Source organism: Triturus cristatus, chromosome 1_2 (genome assembly GCF_964204655.1).
Source record: "Triturus cristatus chromosome 1_2, aTriCri1.1, whole genome shotgun sequence".
NCBI lineage: Eukaryota > Metazoa > Chordata > Amphibia > Caudata > Salamandridae > Triturus > Triturus cristatus.
Genome location: NC_140580.1, coordinates 114,456,740 through 114,476,233, shown reverse-complemented (window position 1 = coordinate 114,476,233; position 19,494 = coordinate 114,456,740). Strand labels below are relative to the sequence as shown.

The 19,494-nt window shown below is 45.9% G+C and overlaps 1 protein-coding gene across 1 annotated transcript in view; it reads right to left on the bottom strand.

The window, feature by feature from the left end:
- SHTN1 (shootin 1) overlaps positions 1–19,494 on the bottom strand; it is a 592,071-nt gene that overhangs the window by 258,204 nt on the left and 314,373 nt on the right. Inside the window, exons 9-10 of the mRNA XM_085603138.1 lie at positions 15,806–15,952; positions 8,155–8,308 (exon numbers count right to left, since the gene is read on the bottom strand). Of these exons, the coding sequence (XP_085459264.1) occupies positions 8,155–8,308; positions 15,806–15,952 (301 nt within the window). The remainder of the gene's footprint in view (positions 1–8,154; positions 8,309–15,805; positions 15,953–19,494) is intronic.

The window sequence follows — 19,494 nt, the reverse complement described above, 5'->3', positions numbered from 1 at the left end:
CTTAGCAGCATTCACCCAGAGGCCTGAGAGAGCAGCGAAGTCGAGTAGAATGCGCTCCAATTCGGCCAGGATATGAGCCACATCTCTGACGAAGACCAGAAGGTCATCCGCATAAAGGAATACCTGATACGTCGCGTCGCCCAGAGGGATGCCGTCAGTCAGCACCCTGCGGAGCGTGGCGGCTAGGGGCTCTATTGCTAGTGCAAACAGGAGGGGTGAGAGCGGGCACCCCCGTCTGGTGCCTCGGCATATTGGGATGGCGTCGGAGATGTACGGCCCGGTTCTCACCCTCACCGTGGGGTCCTTGTAAAGGAGGGCTGCCATCTGGAGGAACCCGAGGCCCAACACGTAGTGTGGCAATGCCGCCACCATGTATCTCCCACTGCATGTACACGAGCGACCCATCGGGCCCGCGAATGGCATCTATCGGAGCATGAGCAGCCTCCTGTCTGAGCAGCCAGGCCAGCAATCGCCCCGCCCTTGCCGACGTGGCATGGATTCGGGCAGAGTGAGCCGCATAGTTGTGACAACGCAAGCGCTCCAGCAGCTCAGCATGGCGCGCCCGAAGCCGCGCCAGCTGGGCCGAATCTCGACCTCGCCATGTTGTTCGCACGAGAGTAGGCGAGATTCCAGGCTAGCGAGCGACAGTGCAAGCTGCTTGCGAATGTTCCACGCCGTGCCCAGACAATGCCCCCTGATAGTGGACTTATGGGCGTCCCACTGTCAGTTCACTCCTCGTTGTCCCCTCGTTCAGTTAAAAAAAACTGCTCGATCGTTGTGCCTAGGGATGCACGAAATTCTGCATCCACCAGGGCAGCTGGTTGGCGGAGCCACGTGGGGACTGGGGGGCAGCCTGGGTTTCATCTGAAACGCAGTCTGAGAGGGTTATGGTCCGAGTGAGTCCGACCCAGATATTCTGCCTGGTCTATCAGGGGGATCAGAGATTGGGATCCCACCACCCTGTCGAGACGCACGTGAAGGTCGTGCACCGCCGAGTAGTACGAGTAGATGCGGTCATCGGGATGCAAGCTGCGCCACATATCGAAAAATGCCCAGTGCGACATCCAGTCGGTGAGGGTCCGCGCGTTCGAAATCACCTGTGTGTTGCGGAGGGGTGGAAAGGACCTATCGAAGTGTGTGTCAAGCACTGAGTTGAAGTCCCCGCCCAGTAGCCAGGGAAGACCCGCATATGGTGCCAACACCGTGGACAAGTGGGCAAGAAATGATGGTTGCTCGACGTTCGGGGCGTATAAGGAGCCTAATAATATGTGTTGGCCATTAAGCCTCCCGCAAGCTAAGGTGTATCGCCCTGCCGGGTCAACTACTGTATCTGTGCATGTAAACGGAGTGCCCGCCCTCACCCAGATCAATGTGCCTCGGGCGCGTGCGGAGTATGTGGTCCCGAAGAGCTGACCCCTCCAACGGGCACGCAGCCGGTCAATTTCAGGCTGTGTCATGTGAGTCTCTTGGAGGAGGGCTATGGCCACCTTATGTCTCTGCAGGTAAGCAAAATAGGAATAGCGACACGCTGGCGTGTGCATACCCCGTATGTTCCATGTGATTACGTTGGTGGTGGCCATCTAAAGCAATTAAGGGCTGCATGGGCGCCGGGGTCCGATCGGTCGGGGTGGGGGGGAATAAAGGCTCTAGGTGTCATGCCGGTGTGCTGCAACAAAGAACAGAATGGAAGAACTTGTGTGCTGCTGAGCACATGTAGTGGAAATCAAGAACTGTACATCTACTAGGGCAAATCCCCGAACGGGCATTCGTCAAAACTGCAAGCTAAACGCTTATGGAGTGAAACTAAGCCAGGTAATGGCTAACGGGTGCGCGGTGTGGCTATAGCAGATTTAAACTGCGTCCTTGCCGCATTACCCCTGCATTCGCTATAGGTGCCTTCTGTGATGCGGGTTTAACTGAGCATGTGGGAGTAGCCTAACTGTGTCCATCTACACCGCCTGTCGCAGAACCCGCAAAGCGCATGACCCCCCCCCCCACCCCCCGAGCAGGGCTTCCCACCACCCCACTCGCAAGAGGTGACCTAGTGAACTTAACTGCGACAGCACACAGCATTGCACCACAGCATACATGAGAACCTGTAAGCAATCAGTCACTATGATACATTGTCCATCTCATGTTGACACGTGTGCCAGCGCGCGCCGCCACCTCACTGCTCTTGGCTCACACGATCTGGTCGGCAGTCTGGGGTGTCACCAGCGGCATAAGTTGATCTTCTGAGAGCATGGTGGACGGGGAAGACGATCTGCTGGTCTCGGGTTCGCTATGTCCGTTAACTTCCGCTTCGCCCTGGCTGCTCGTAGACCCAAGGGTTGCCAACGCCTCCAGGGCTCCCTGACGCTCTAACCGCATCCTCTGGACTGGGCGCCACAGCGGGGCCCGACCCCGCATCCCTGCGAGACTCCCTCCGTCGCGGTCTGGTCTCCTGTCGGCCACCAACTCCCGGGTCTGGGGGCCTCTGTCCTCCGCACTGCCCCATCTCCTCCAGCCATTCCCAGACATCTGACGGGACGTCGAAGAAACGAGTCCCCTCCTCCAGACGCGACGGGAACAGCAGGGAATATGGGATCTCCAGGTCGCGCAGCTGGCGCTTCACCGCCAGATAGCTGCTCCTCCGCTTCTGCACTGTCGCTGTGTAGTCCGGAAAGAACATCATCTGCCCACTTCCCACTGTGATGGTGCCCAACTTCCTGGTCTCGCGAAGCACCACGTCCATGTCTCGGTAATTGAGGAGTCTGAAAAGGAAGGGACGAGGCCGGGCCCCCGGCTTGGGCTTCCGCGCCGGGACCCTGTGTACCCGCTCCACTAAGAACTGCGGGGAGAGCACCCACGGGGGGGGGGGGGGGGGGGTGGGGGAGTAGGTCCCGGAGCCACCCCTCGACATACTGTTCCGGGTTCCGTCCCTCCTCACCCTCGGATAGTCCCACCACTCGAACATTGTTGCGCCGGGAGCGACCTTCCGCATCCTCGGCACGATCCTCCAAGGCATGGTCAGGTCTTGCAGGGCTATAGTATGATTGCTCACCACAGGCCGGACATCCTGGAGCGTTTGGCGTTGTTGGGCAACTGATTCCGCCAGCTTGCGGTGGTCCGCATGGAGAAGGGTGAAGTCCACCCTAACTTTGTCAATCCGGGACTCCAAGGAGGCCCTTGTCTGCTCCAAGGTGGAGCCAATCCGTTCCACTGCCGCTAGCACTGTGTCCATTTTTGCCGCAAGTGCTGCTGCCTGAGGCTCCACACCTCTATCGTGGCGTCCCGACACGGGACCGAGTCCGTCCGCTTGTGGCTGGCCATCGTTCGACTTATTCCGCAGCCGCCCATGACCAGCTGCTGTGCTGAAGGCATCCGCTGGCAACCCAGGCACCAGACGGGCGACCCGAGCCCAGGCCCCTGTTCCACCATAGTTTGGGAGAGTTGACACCACGTTCCCTCCACAAGCGTGGGGAGGAGGGAGAGGGAGAGCAAGGACCCTCCCGAGAGCGGCCACGGCTACTTTCCAGGAGACACCGGCTTTCTGCTACTCCCAGGCTCCGGGGGCCACCAGGACCGCCTCGCGCCGTCCCCGCGATGCACCAGGATCCCCCGCCGGGCACCTCTTCCCCACCTTTACGTCTATGTCCTGCGCCGATCAGTTCTGGCGATTGTCCGCCGCTCCTGGCCCACCGCCAACTGAGGGGCACCCCCCGCCGTTACAGGCTCGGTACAGACAGCAACATGGCCCAGGCGGCACTCCAGTCCAAACTATGTCAGGGCCCTCCACACAGTCTCCCTACGCAAAGAGCCCCCAATGGCCCGCCGCCACCAGCACCCGCTGCCTGGTCCACGTCTCTCCCGCCTTCTCAGCCCCACGCTGGATGCGAACGGCCTCAGGCACCACCGCTATGCACCGGCACCTCCGGGGTACGCTGCAGGCCCAGGTGCTCTCCTCATCACAGCACCAGGACGCACCCCCCCCTCCTCCGCAGCCGCTGACCCCACTGTTCGTGCCCTGTCTGTCCGCTGACCAGGCCTCAGGCTGCAGGCCCCTCAAGTCCTTGGCCCCCGCGTCCCTGCTGCGGATTTTAGGGCAGTCCACCACCCCACAGTCTTCCTCACTGACCTCCACAGGGCCCACCGCTCCACTGCAGCACACAGAGGCACCCGCCTCACTCCCCAGGCTGCCCCGCTGCATCCTTCGGCCTCGCCAGTGCACTTAGATCGGGCCTTCGTAGCTCATCCAGGCGGCCCAGTCAGGCAATCAGCCAGTTCCCATGCAGAAGCGCTCCTAGCGGCCCTACAGGAATATCAGACGGCACCCCAGGGATCTCTCAGCAGGTCTGCCCCACAGTAGAGCCGTGAAAGTGCGCGCTCTGCAACGCCGCCAGCAGGCTGCGGCCGCTCCTGTGCCTTCCCTGCACTCACCGCTCTGCTGATCCCACCTCATGGACCATAGAGTCTCTGGCAGGTCACAGACGGGCAATCCTGCCTTACACTGCTTCCGCTGGTACCGGCCACCATGCAGGAGAAGCCAGTCGCCGTCCTGCCTCTGCCACGGAGATCTCGACCAGCGCAGCCTAGTCGCCTCGTGGCAAGCCGCGGGCTTGAGTAACCACCGCGGCCGGTTGCGGCTCACCACCCGCTCAGCCTCCCTCACCGGCTCTAGCGCTGCATAACTGGGGCAGCAAGCGGCAGTTTTCTTCGAGCTTCGCTGTGGGGTGGCAGACAGCCTAGGTTTCACGGCTGGCGGTGTCTAACGTTGTTGGTTAACCCAGTTGGCAGGATAATTGTCAGGATAATGGCACCGGGTGGCAGGAGCTTCACCTACTTGCGACCATCTTCTAAGTGCGCCACCTAGCATCCCCCCACATTAATTACAAATTAATGTCAAATATTTATTAGTTAGAATTTAAAAACATCTAAATTCCAAAAAATGAATTACAATTAAGAAAAAAAAGGTCATTTCAAAAAGTGTATAGAGGTAGAGTAGGCATGTAGTTGATGTAGTGATAGTAGATATAGAGAAAACAATGTGTTTGTACATAAGATGTAGAAACATGCAACCACCCGACTTCACAATGGAGCACTTAGCTCAAAGAATACAAAATACTTTAAATCTGTCACACACAACAAACTTGTGTTATGCTCCATCACAACAGTGAGTCTAGCACACATACTGTTGACTATGGAAACCATGCATAAGGTTGCAGGATTCTAAATCAGAAATGAAACACTTAAGCCTCATCAGAGTTAATGGGAATGATCACAGCTATAAGAAAGTTTTAATTTTTCACATGGAACAAAGAAGAAAAATACGCAAGATGAAGATGCGAACATCTTTCCCATACAATACGATTTAACCACCATCTTGAACTCAAATCCCTAGGCTTCCCCTCAGCACACTGAGGTTTGGGATTTCACAACTGGACAGCAAGAGGCAGAACACACAAGGCGCCCCCGTAATCCTACAATACAAATGGGCCTTCAAGCCTATATGAAAAGGTACATTTTCCATTATAAGCAGATTTATAGATTTCCAAACCTTAGTGTGAACCTTCTTTGATCAGTTTTCCATTCACAGACCATCCTCTGAAAAACCTCTGCGCCACCAGATGGAGACACAAGACTTCCCTGCTTCTTAATATGGTATCAGGACTTAGTTAGGAATATACCTTATGTGTCAAGGTAAATGATGTGGTCATACACAGAATACACTAATGGTGGTATAAGGCATAGGCCAAATTAGGCCTTATACACAGGGACACTCATGGTGGAGAGGCTGATTCTGCTTATGTGAAATGTTACACATATTGCAATCATACAAATGCTGTGAAAGGAGCTTCTGTAGTACATTAGAGATGCAACGAACACTCAATTAATTGCCCACTGACCTCTTGATTACCCTACTGGAGAGTCTCACAGATGGCAAAAACTAGCAAACAAACAGTATCCTAAGATAAACCTTTCCTAGATTCGTAGTAGAACAGGGTCTGTCAGATAACAGCAATGGAAAAAAGAAAGTGTCAGAGGTGTGCCAGATAAATACACAATCATTAGGTTGCCATTCCTGGACTACACCACCACCAAGGATGGATATGACAGTAGATCAAGAAATTTCTGTCAACTAAATAAATGATAGACTATGCTGTTATATATATAGTTGATTTTTCACTGTAGAAAAAGCAAGCTTGACTCTGAACAATGGCATAGCAGTGTTAGGTGGGTCAGGCGCCTTAAAGTGATTTAGGACTGGTAAAGAGACTTCACTTTTATGGATGAGATCGCTCAATTCAATACAAAGCGATCCGACATTGAAATGTCTTATCTGCTTTGCAAACACATTTTTTATAGCTCAATAAAGGTCAAGTATTCATGAGTCACAACTATCTTACATACAAATATTTTAAAACAATAAGACTAGGCTTCAAATTTGTCTCGCTACCTCATGTCTCTGTAGGGAAGCAATTCCACAAAGCATTAAAAATTAGGTAAGTCCGTATTGGGGGAGAAATATTCAAACATTGAGCAACTTTTTTAGTAGTAAGAAATTGTGAATTTTTGTGGAGCTAAAGTTAAAATTTAACGTACCAAATGAGAAATTTCAAAAACATGCAAGAACCATTAAACCTGCCTTAAGTTATGGCCCAATCTTGCCATAGGCAAACAAGTCATGTCAACTTCAAACAAAATATGCCTTGAGGAAGGAGAGAAGACAAGTCAATCACTACTCTTTGTAAGTAGTTGCCCTATCACCGAGAGGTATCCTTGCCCACAATGAGAAGAGCGATCCCAGGAAATAAATTATTCATCAACAACAAAAAAATATGTGGGCAAATCTGGTCAATCTGCAGCATTATAATCCTGCATATAGAGCCAATCTCATTAAATGCAGGCTGCAAAAAAAGGCCAGTGAGGGCTACCCAAGATGTTTCTACAACTTCTAATGTGTTTTAAAACTGACCTACAGAATAGGAGTCCTGAGGGTTAATTTGTTAATGACCTGGTGGGGGGCAATCATTACTTATTACCACAAAATTGTGTTTACTGGAACCAACTACAAAATATGAAATAAGAGACAGCAGATTCCTTTGAAGAGTGTTGCTACATTCAGGAAGATATCTCTAAAGGCTATCCTTTGAGATGTCAGTGTGAGGCCTGATTCTATCAGATATGCACAAAAAGAATATACAAAACATCAAGCTTGAAAAGGAGACACCCCCCTAAAACCCCCCCCCCCACCACCACACACACACACCCCACCAAAGAAAATGGGTTTTCTGGTATAGGCTTATTGTATATGGCTCATATAAGGTCTCTTAAAAGGAATGTTAAATTCAGAATTGTAAAAACATGAAAGTATGTTGTTCAAAGCCTACAGATGTTTTCTAAGCTGGATATGAAGAAAACCTGGATGCTTAACTCATCTACTTAATTATTCTGCCAGGTTACGGAAGGCATGAGGAAACCAAGTGCATTTTCTCCAGACAGTAGTTAAAAAAAGGAGAGATTGGTATCCACAGGCTAGCCAACAAGATGTCAGTAAGGTGAATATTAAGAAATTAATGAAGAAAGAAAACAGCATAATCTACTAAAACCCAATAATTCATGGTAACTTGGTTTCAACCGTTTTATGAAAGACATAATAGAAAAATGTGTATGTATTTTTGTTGTACCATCTGGAAATACAATCATGTAACAATAGATAAACTATCTGCATGCCGTTAAGGCCTCATACGCTACTTTACAGCGTAATGTCACAAATGGCCATCAAGTGACCCCCGTATGACAGGAATGCAACAAACTAGACGCAATATGGGCTGCAACAACAATATCAAGTACAAATCTGGATCATACAGACAATACTGGAAGCGTTTTCATAAAGAATTATACTAGAGTCACAAAATGGTTAATCATCCAAAACCTTTGTTTACAGGGTCTAAAACATCTACTCAATATCGTTTTATAACCAAGATTTTTTACTTCTGAATGTACCTGCATAGTTGTCACTGCACATATTGTATGTGTGCAATTCTTACATTCTCATATGTATATAATCTACCAATATACTTGTCACTGCATGCATCATATGTGTACATTACTTTTTTAACATGCACCTACATACAATATTGGCGTAAAGTAAGAGCCTCTGATAATTCCTACCTGAATGTTTAAGGTTTTTGACCTGCTCCTCTGCACTTCGACACTTTGCTTCCAGTTCTTTTTTGTCCTCCTCCATGAGTTCCAGTTGTTGTTTGAGACTATGCAGTTCTTTGTTAAGCATTAAATGCTGCAGTTGTTCTTCTAATTCTTTTACCTGGAGATGTGAAATATGTCACAATGTTGCGCTGAAGAAGAGTTAGAATTTCTCTTTGCACAAAAACAGAAAATGTTTGCAGCTATGTCAAAAGTACTAATCAAGCGAAAGAGCCAGATGAACATAAGCAGTTAACTTCTAATTTCCCCAAATCTAAACAACCATGCATCGTTTATTTCTCAAATTTCCACACATGAATACATTACCTATATTTTCCTTTCCTTATACAGACATACACCATCCATGTATTTCCATTTCTCAATTAGTCTACACAACAATGCACCACCCATCACACTTTTACAATCCACACAAACCTACACAATCCATAATTTTCTCTTGTCACCATTCAGTCTGTCCAACTTTCTGTCTGTTGCACTATTTCAAAGCTAACTCTAACCATCAGACATGTCCGCACACAATCGTGTACTACAGAGTATTCGCAGCAACTTTATACAGCTATGCACCATCTGTGCTTTGGTGATGAATGCCTTGTGGTGATAAATTGAGTTCCTACCAATAAAACCTATATTAATCAGCACTAGATTCTACTTCCCCTCCTTAAATAAAACCAAGGGTTTAGTGGTGAGTGCAAACAGATGTAACTACTCGATCTACTCTCTGACACTTGAGAAAAAGGCATTTACCACCATGATAGAACAGTCCAAAATTTCCATGACTGCAGGATTTGATACCTTTCATTGGATTAGCCATGAAATGTATGCTAAGATTGTGCTATACATAATCTTTGAATACATATTCATCATAGGGCAATAAAGAAACAATTAGGCTGAAGGAGTCTTTAAAAACATTTTGCATTGTGCCATCATACCATACAACCCTTTGTTACCTCAATAAAAGTGATCAACACAGGGATTATAAAGTTGACAGTTTGCAACTTTTCAATCATATTATTACTACATAATGTGGATATCTCCAACACTAGATCTTCCTTGACAACAACTGTACAATCACAGTGGTTTATTCTCATGTAATAAACCTGCTTATGGTTCAAATCGCACTACATTTTATGCTAGAAACAACATAGTCCTCTTATTCATTTGTGCCCAGGGACTACAAGTATGTTGTTAATAATACCAAGTGTTCTATACTTATTTTAGGTTTTGTTAAAGCTTATTTGCCCACATTTTCCACAACATCCCTGGTTGCCAAACTTTCCCCTTTTCATGCAAATAGGAGCACTTCTAATCTATTGATAAGGAAATTTAACAGGATTGAGCTAAATAATTTAAATCTCTGTAAAAGTGATGGAAAGCCGAAGGAAGTCAACTGCCTTACCACAATCATTATACAAGACTAAGGCAGCGCCTGCCTCTTCCAAATTTACTGTTCTTGTCCCAGAGGCAACACTTTTAGCATAAATCTACCCACAAAAGATTTTAAGTTACACAAAAAGAATCTGGGTAATCTATCATTCCCCCTTTAACATGGATCTAATGTAGACTATAAAATGTCAAAGAGGAAAGTCTTATAAATAGAGCCAGCTATTTACTTGGTTCAACTCTTTCAATACAGTCCAACTTAGGGGGGAATTATAGCATCAATACTAGATTTCCTTTCAACTTCTTAGAAATGTGCCAAAACAAGATATAGAAATGTGGGCCCACACTATCAGCCATCTCATTTAGTATATTTTGCATAGTGGGCTTTTCAAATGCTAACTGAAGATATTTCACAAACACAGCTACTTGGACTCTGCCACTCAGTGGAATAAACCTAGTGGAAGGTTCCCCCTTCTCAGCTTTAAATCTGAGATGGGATATTTACAGCATATCTATCAAGGACCTTAAGAACGTTATCTAACGATTCAAAATCAAGAGTTGTGGGTGTACTCTACTATGTTTGCCTAAATTTGCATTACTCTACAAAACACCACCAGTGTAAGAATAGTCATTAACTAACTCAAACGCCTCATTCTATGTACAACTATCTACCAGTGTGTTTAAGGGTTGTGTTTTACAGTAGTTTCCCAGACTAGAAACATGCCCATGTTAGATGTAAGGCTTCTGAGGTCATAATAATATACACAGCTTCATCAGTGTGCTATATGGCATGGGCAGGGCAGGACCCCAGCCTGAGTGGATCAACATTCCAGTATACATACAGCATTAACAAAAATACCTTCCGTGATGCTCTCTGTAGAGGGAACACCCACCAATTCCTCACCTTAGAATACTACCCAGGTGTCACCATGCAATCAAGAGTTTTTCTCTAGCAATGCTGCCACCTGCCACCGTGGAGCCATGCAGCTCTGTGTTGACTTTGTACAGCCCTGGAAATGACAGAGAAGCCACATAAAAGTGCCACCTTTGTGTGGTGATGTATGTATCCGATTTTTCCCTTTCTGCGCCCTTAAACACAGAGAGTAAACAATTGTTAGGTCCAGAGTGTTGATTCCTAATTTGTGATCATCTTTGATGCTAAAAAAGGCCACTGCACAAAACGGTGAGGCGGGAGGGCAGTGAGGAATCTGCAGCAAGATCGTATGCACCAGAAAGAGCAATACCAACCGTAAGAAACTTGTTCTTCTGATGGATACTTCTAACCTCAAATTCCTCACTTTAGAACAGATAAAGCTGTACCTCCCAAGTTGGAGGGTCTGTGGAGTGGACTCACACCCAAAGTCCTGCAAGATCAAGATAATGAAATATCCTTCCCGCGGGACCAGACTCAAGAAAGTAGTGCTTCCTGAACATATGCACTGATACCCATGTCACAGCCTAGCAGATAATAAGAACAGGCGTGCCAATGCAGTTGCAGCAGATTTAGCCCTGATGGAATGAGCCTGCAAACCTTCTGCCGGCTGCTTTTTTGCTATCGCGCATCAGATCCTAAGGCAGTGTACGATCCACCTTGACAGAATCCTCTTCTGCACTGCCTTCCCTTTTTCGCCAAAGAGAACCCTACACAAAGCAGATTAGCCACACTGGTCTTTGGTACGATCAACATTAAAACTTAAAGCCCTTTTGAAACCAACTGAAAAAGCCTCTCTTCCTCTTTTGATGGGTTTGTGGGGGCAAAGAACACTGGCAGGATGGATTGTTCCACACAGAAAAGAGTCACAACTTAAGATAGAAGGCCGCCCAAGTCCTCAGTACCAGTTTGTCTGTGAAAAAAGTGGTTTAGTGCAGTAGCGAAAACAGTACATGGAAATCACTCATGTGATAAGCTGAAGTCATCAAATTATAAAGACAGTCTTTAAGGTCAGTAAACACGGAGTAGCTATGTATGGTCTTGAATAGCGGTCACATGAAAAACATCAGGATCAAATTAAAGTCCCACTGTGGCATCACAAACCGTCCGGGAGGAAACCCGTGTCAAACCATTTATAAACCTCATCACAACAGGTGATTTAAAAAAGGACAGTTAGTCCAGAAAATGAAGCAAGGCAGAAAGGGCTGAAAAATAACATTTAATAGTTCCCACTGAAAAGTCTTGCTGGGTTAAAGATGAAACAAACAAAAGAACATCTGGCAACTTGGCATGTAAAGGGTCAATTTTGCAGATACCTCCCTAGGGCAAAAATCTGTCTCAGCGCCTGGCATAAAGGGATTCATGGAATGGCATCTGCCAGAAAGAATGACATCCACCACTTCCAGCGGCATATCAAACGCAGTCAGCTGAAATTGCCCAGTTTCCATGCATGGAGGTGTAGGCTGTGCAGGTTCAGGGGAAGGAGCCCGACTTGCTGCTGCAAATAAATGGCAGCCTGATCGGAGCACAGATGCACACAGTCTGAAATTTCTGGATACCGCACTCTTGTGGCCCAATCTGGTGCCACTAGGATGATTTGGGCCGGGTTATTCTTGATCTTTTTTCAGAACTCTGGGAAGAAGATGCAGAGGTCAGAAGGCATACAGGAGTCCTGTTTTCCATACCAGCCGCAATGCGTCTCCTAATGAGTTTTCTCATTGAAACTCCAATGCACAAAATTTTTAACACTGCTCTTTCTTGACTGTGGTAAAAAGATATCGCTAGAGTCCCCTACACTGCCAGAAGATGCCCTGAGCCACCTCAGGATGTAGACTATTTGTGAACTCCACTCCACTGCACTCCACTATACTCCACTCCACATGTTGGAATACCATATGGCGTAAGAACCTGGACCAGCCCTCTCTTGATGGACAACGGAAGCTTCAGAGCTAGATGAATGACCAGCAACTACAACAGATTGATATGGAGCTGGGCTTCTGTCAGAGACCAGAGCGCTCTGATCTCCAACTCCCCCAAATGGCCTCCTCGATCCAGCAGCAAAGCATCTGCCACCACTATCAGTCCTGAGTGGGGAAGGGAGAGAGGCCGGTAATTAGACCAACTGCAGGTTGTAAGCCATCTCCTTCGAAATCTCAATGGCACCTGATAGATTTCTTTGATGCTGAGCCCACTGGAACTTCAGATTCCATTGTTGAACCTGCAAGTGCCACCTGGTGTAACCGACAAGGAGGATAAAGCAGGCTAAGAGTCCAAGACGCCCAAGAGCTGCTTTCACTGAGATCAGGTATTGTAACATCAGGATCATAGCCCAATTGTCCTGGGCCTGTGCAGCAGAAGGAAGGCCCTGTACTGCACTGTATCCAAGATAGCTCCAAATTAATATAAGCCTCTGCAAAGGAGTCAGTTGCAAATTCTGCTCATCGATTATGAACCGCAATGATTCCAGGAGGATTGCAGTCATCTGAAGGCGGTCTACAACTGACTGTGGCAAGCCCACCTTCAAAGTCAGTCGTCGGGGTAAGAAAAAACTGGTATCCCCAAACTTCAAAGATGGACAGCGACCACTGCCATCACTTTCTTAAAGACCCGAGGGGCACTTGTGTGGCCGAAAGGAAGCAGGATGAACTGAAAGTACTTGTAACCTATAGCTACTGAAAGAAGAAACTTCTCCAGAGCCGGAAGGGCGGAGAGGGGTTTCTGGTGGGGATACGTCCTCCCAAATCAAACTCAGTCACTGTAAGTACCCCACTTAAATAAAAAACGGTTGGGAAAAAGAATACCGGGTGTCAACCATTTAATAGTGGGAAAGGAAGCAAATCCTTTTTTGTTAAATAACCCTCACACACTCTAGTAGTGTCATGCTTCATCATCAGGTTCACCCTGACTCCTAAAGGTCAGGGTGGGTCAACCATGTTTCAGGGAGCACTTAGAAGAATAAGGCCAGGGGGTTTAAAGATTAAAATTCCTCTGCGGTTCCTGGTATGCCTTTATTCGCGGAACCATAGGGGATATTAAAAGTAGAAAAAGTATATGTGGGTCATCAGGAGGTGATTGTCCTCTGACCCTAGTGCCAACATGTTTGTCCGTAAAAAAACGGCCCATTCGGGTCCTGGACTTTCTTCAGGGCAAAAATAATGTCCTCCCTGGTTAAATAAGGATAAGAAATGTCCTACATTTAGGTTTGTAGAGGGCAGAAAGCTGCACCTGTACGAAAACGGAGAACAGATACCTTATCTTCTCCTGTGCATATGTTTTCCGTCCATCTGTAAGAAAAACATTTGAGGGAATTGGTATCTGCGCTTAATTATCCCATCCGTGCTGCGCTCTTATCAACCATACTTGCCATTCAGTAAGGGTGTGTAGGAGCGAACGTTTTCCGAAATTATCGTATACATAACCGTGACTTAAGGAATCCTATTCAGTAAAAACATTCTTGTATGTAGTGGCGATGTAACTTGCATACTGCCACTCAACCCAAAAAAGTATAGTGGGGGGTAGCCCTGTAGCCCTGTAGCCCGACTCTAAAAATCGAGTCGGAAGATTGTATTTTTGTTAGCATACCGCATTAGTAGTATTTCCAAGCTCATTCTCGCCACATACTCACTACTTCAAGTAGAGTTTGACTACAGTGGCACTACAGTTTATCAAGAAAATGTTACCATTCATGAAGAAGATCATTGAAAAAGCAGGCTATGTCCAACCTCTAAACTCACAATAATGGTAATCATATCCTTCGCGACTACCAAAACCTCTAGAAGGAGACAGGTAACAGCATCAAGATTCACCGATATGCCTATGTTACATACACAACGCAATTTAAAAATCTCCTTTACTTCAGACATCCAACGCTTCAAACACTGCCTTCACATGATCCAGACATGTGTCCAGCATCTACCTGAAGATCAACTCAACAAGAAAAAATTCCTATTGTTTGACAAGAACAACAAATACGAAGCAGTACAAATTTGGCTATATGAACCTCGACAACTTTAAACCCCAACTTTCAAAAAATGCAAAGTCAATTGAACTCACCCTGGACACAAACCTCACTTGTACAGAACACATTGCATAATAACAAAGACTACCAGGTACCTGCTTTTGTTTTAAAGAAAGTGAAACTGTGTCTTCTAGATAACGACTACTCTTGTATCTGGAAGAGGGTACAGTCATCCTGCACAGCCTCCCAGACTCCACATCTGCACCCATTAGAGGCATTCTACTCACCACAGCACATCTCTTCCTGTGCCTGAAGAAATATCACATAACCACCCATCCTGACGGAACTCCACTGACTCCTCTTGTAGGACCACACCATATTCAAAACCAGCTGAATCATTTACACAGCCATTACAAGCAGCACCCCCAATTATCCTGCAGACAAGCTCAGCACCTCTGGTGGTTCTCTGTACACCTGCACAACACCATCAGACTGTAGACAAAGAAGCGTAAAAAGGAAAAAATAAAAAGGCAGCAGACCTCATCTATACACCCAGGATCAAGAACAAAATCCCATTATCCACCACGACTGCCTCAACACTGCTCCAATTTAGGAAAGATTTGAAGATGCGGTTCTTTAAAGAACACTATAATCACAATGCATTAACCATCCACCAAGTACATTCAGATCATTGCTAGTTCATCGAAAGATTTGGTCCACCCTGCACTAGTTAGTTGAAAGTTAGCGTAGTTAAGTTCCATACAAGAGACATCCCCTCAGAAGCTTCTTCCCAAGTTATGTTGGATCCTCTTAAAACTGTAGATACACAAAGGCTGGATAGCGCATTGCACTGACATACTCCCCAAAGGTTCACCTACAGATAATGGGCTCCACTGATGCTCCATACATTGTGTTTGCTGCAGATCCTTGACAACAAGTGTTGGCAGGAATGGTTATACACAAGATGCTCGAAAATGTCTATCTGCATATTATGTTGTAGTTGAAAGGGTGACGTGCGCAATGTTGCGACTGTATTTGTCCAACTGCTATCATGCCAAATGCCACTAAAAATATATATTTTTTTTTAAAAACAAACATTAACCAACCATCCACCTCTACTACTGCTCACTGACTTCATGCTGGTCTTAGACCCCGTACAGCCCACCGCTACCTTTTGGCTAGGCTCGCACTACAGAAATGTAACATAGTTACACAGGTTTACACCTTTCCGAAACACAAGGAAATGAAGGCTGGGATTCACATCACTTGACACAGTTCAAGAATAAAACGAGGACAATGCTGGAAACGAAGGCAATTGTCTACGTTACCTTTTGTTGATGGGCAATTTTTTCTTCTTCCAGTTTCTGGGTTAATTTGGCATTTTCATCTAATGCCTTTAAAAGTTGTTCATTGGGTGCAGCGCTCTGAAGCAGGAGCTGGCTCTGCCGTTTCATTTTATTTTGTTCAATGTACATCTGTAAAAATTAAATGCATGCTCTGTTATCAAGTAACATTTTCACAGTTCTACAAACATGGAGACAGCAGACACTGTAGGGGTCCAACAGAGTTAATCTGTATTAAAACAATGGAACTGATATCCAAGTACTGAGCATGTTGAATGTGTTGGTGATTTTTCGCAGAACACAGCTGGTCTGATCCCAGGGAATGCCATGCTACCTTGACACCTTTTTTTATCTCCCAAATCCGGGCGAGACCGGACATTCTTTCACTCTGGCAGGTTACACGCTTGATGCAGCTTTCGAGCTACATTGTTCAGCAAGACCCAACCATGAAAGCTCCACGACCCCATTCTAGTCTTGGCCTCCGGTAGTTCGGGCAGGTTAGAACATTTTTTGCAAAAATGTCATCTTTACTGTATTTTCATTTCTGTATTACTGAAAAGACTGTCGGTAAATCACTGCAATGACAGTGGCTTTCTTAAGAACAGTACAGGTTCTTACAGGTTTAACTAGTTTGTAATTCCCCTCGTCTCCCTCCCACTCTTCCCCTCCCCCCATAAATTCTAACACCTAGGTCAACTAGTCCCACCAGATATATCTAAAGTCTCCCAGAAAACCATACACTCTCCAACCGCATGTGGTTGTGTGGGAATAAAATCTATTTACCTTCATTAGGGAGATATACCAAATCGTATAACATTTTATAGCGAGTCTCCATTCCAAGGATGCGGTGTGCGTTTTGGGTTATGTCACATCCCCGTTGCAATTTAGTTGCAAGTATGCTTGTATATAGCTTTGCATCAATGTTAATTGCTTTTGGATTATATGAGGCACAAAATTTCGGATTTTTACTTGGCTTCAGGATTAGGGAAACATTACCCTCACCTACTGAAGGGGGTCACTTTGCCCTCTCTTACGACTGAATTGAAAAGGGTTGTCAAGCGTGGCTCTAGGTAGGTAGTAAACGTTATTTAAAATCTTCGGGCAAAGCCATTTAGATCTGGAGTTTCGTGTAGCTTGAGAAATTAAATAGATGCCATTCGCTCAAATTGTGTAATGGGGCGTGAAGCGGGTCCCTCTGATCGGGAGTCATACATCAAAGTGATGCAGATACTGTGTGTGAGATTTGGTCACTGTCTGAGAAAGACAGAGAGGAGTCTAAGGCAGCATGGTGGATTTGAAGGCCTCGATTGTTCCTTCGTAGGAGAGGGTCGAACCCTCAGAAAACTGTAGGTCTCCTCAAATAACCATTCTCCTGCTTTTGCTGCACCTGCCTTGCCAGACGGGGTCCTACTCTGCCGTCCTGACTGTATGATAGTTTCTCCCCCCCCCCCCCCCAAGCAACAGAATTGACTGTATGATAGTTTTTTCCCCCCCCCAAAGCAACAGAATCAGTTCTACCTTATTTTTAGCCACTGAGCTAAGTTTTCCCCTCAAATACATGATCATGTTTAGGAGGGGTTATCAGGGCCTGTCTGCCTGTTCAGCGTTTGTGAGCTTACTTTGTGACAGATGTTTTTCCTTTGCACTCTGCTCTCTTTAGGTTGACCATAGGTCCAATGCATTTACCGACCAGCAATTCTCTGGAAGAGTTCCAATGACAAGAGGGGCCACTTCATCTGGGATAGAATTTAACTGAAAGTATTCCCCTATATGAGATCGGATATCGGTTCTTAGAGATGGAGCCCAAAGCAAAGCTTAATGCATTATCCGCCATTTTGCCAGGTGACTGCGAATTCCAGGTCAGGGTCAAATCCATCAGTGCATGAACTGAGAACACTATCAGACCAATTCTGTGTTGCGTAGAAGAGGCATTAATGCATTACTCACTAATACATACTCAATTTTTGAATATGTCTGGTGAGCATGTGAGAAGAGCATGAAGTCTCTCTGATCTGGGTGATCTCTCCAGGGATTCAGGTACCAGGGTATCTGGGAAAGTTATGAAGAAATGATTCTGTTCGATATTAGGCGCATGCACAGCCAACATTTTGACTCGCTTAGACTCTGCCCTAAACAGACGCAAACAAAATAAGCAAAGTGCCACACCTCACAACTTTGCTTCTCCATGTCTACTGCACAACAAGGTTACACTACAAAAACAATGCAGCGCACCAACTCACTCTCAGCCACCACTTACACATGCAGACCCATCAAAATGCCTTATTGGCCTGTTGGACGAGAAACACGATACAGAACAGCTACACGATTGCTATCCACATACAGCTAACCCAACACTAAGGACACACCTGCTGCAAGCCCACAAAATACTTATCACTTCTACAAAACAAAAGTCACACTATCCTCAAAGCACATTCTCTAAACGGTCTACTAATAAATGCTCGATCATTCTCTAAAAACAAACATCACCAACTACATCCTTCTTACGGACGCAAAACCTGACATACTTTTCATAACTGAATCATGGTTGGGAGATGATTCGACTCCAGTCCTGCATGAAGCCTTTCCTCTAGGCTATCAAACTATCACCCAAAATCATATAGGCAAAAAAGGAGGTGGCCTAGCTGTTATGTTCAGACAAACAATACATATCACTAAAGCTGATGACATCTCCATAAAAGATTGTGAGGCCCTTTTCATCAGATGCAACCCTACACAATCTTCCTCCTGTAACTTCCTGCTCCTTTAAAGACATTCACCTAGCAATGCAACATTCCCAAGACACACTTCTAGAGACAGTTTCAAACTGGATATCACTACAGTCCAACCCATGATTTCTGAGTGACCTTAACATTTGGTTTGACAAACCCAATATGCCCCATCCAAAAACAATCATCGCTAGCCTAGATGCGCTGAACCTGCAACAGATTGTCCACAAACCCACACACATCGCTGGACACATCCTAGATGTCATTTCTGCAAATAAAGAACTAGTTACATTTCAAACAATGACTCCAGTCACATGGTCAGACCACCCACCATTTGCTTGCTTTCCAACATAAAACATTACTAACCAATGCACCTATTACCACCTTACGTGCATCCACATTTCGATCGTGGAACAAACTCAATTTGGAACACTTAGAAACACAACTAACATCCAGTACAGATCTAGACAATAAATTCTGTTCAAAAACTAGATCAGTGGCTACAGGAAGCATTCGATATCCTGATGTGATTTTTAGTGACAACAGAATAAAAGAAAACAAGCACCTTGGAGAAATACAGAGATAAATGATTAAATATCAAATTAGAAAGCTGCAACATGCCTGGTTCAAAACAAACCACAATCAAGACAAAGTTTGCCTACAGAAAATTAACAGATTATATAAATCGGCTATCAAAAAAGCCAAGAAAAGATACTTTTCAGACAGAATTCAAAATGCTAAATGTGCAAATAAAGAATTCTATAAAATTCTCAATGAATTTCGAAAACCAAATTGCCTAGAATGAGCTCTTCCCATTGCTCAAGATTTCACAGATGACCAACTGGCAAATCATTACACAGAGCCAAAGCAGACACACTGGACTCATACTGAATACAAAGAAAGCACCAGCACTGACATTTCCGAACAATCCAAGAATACTCTAACCCA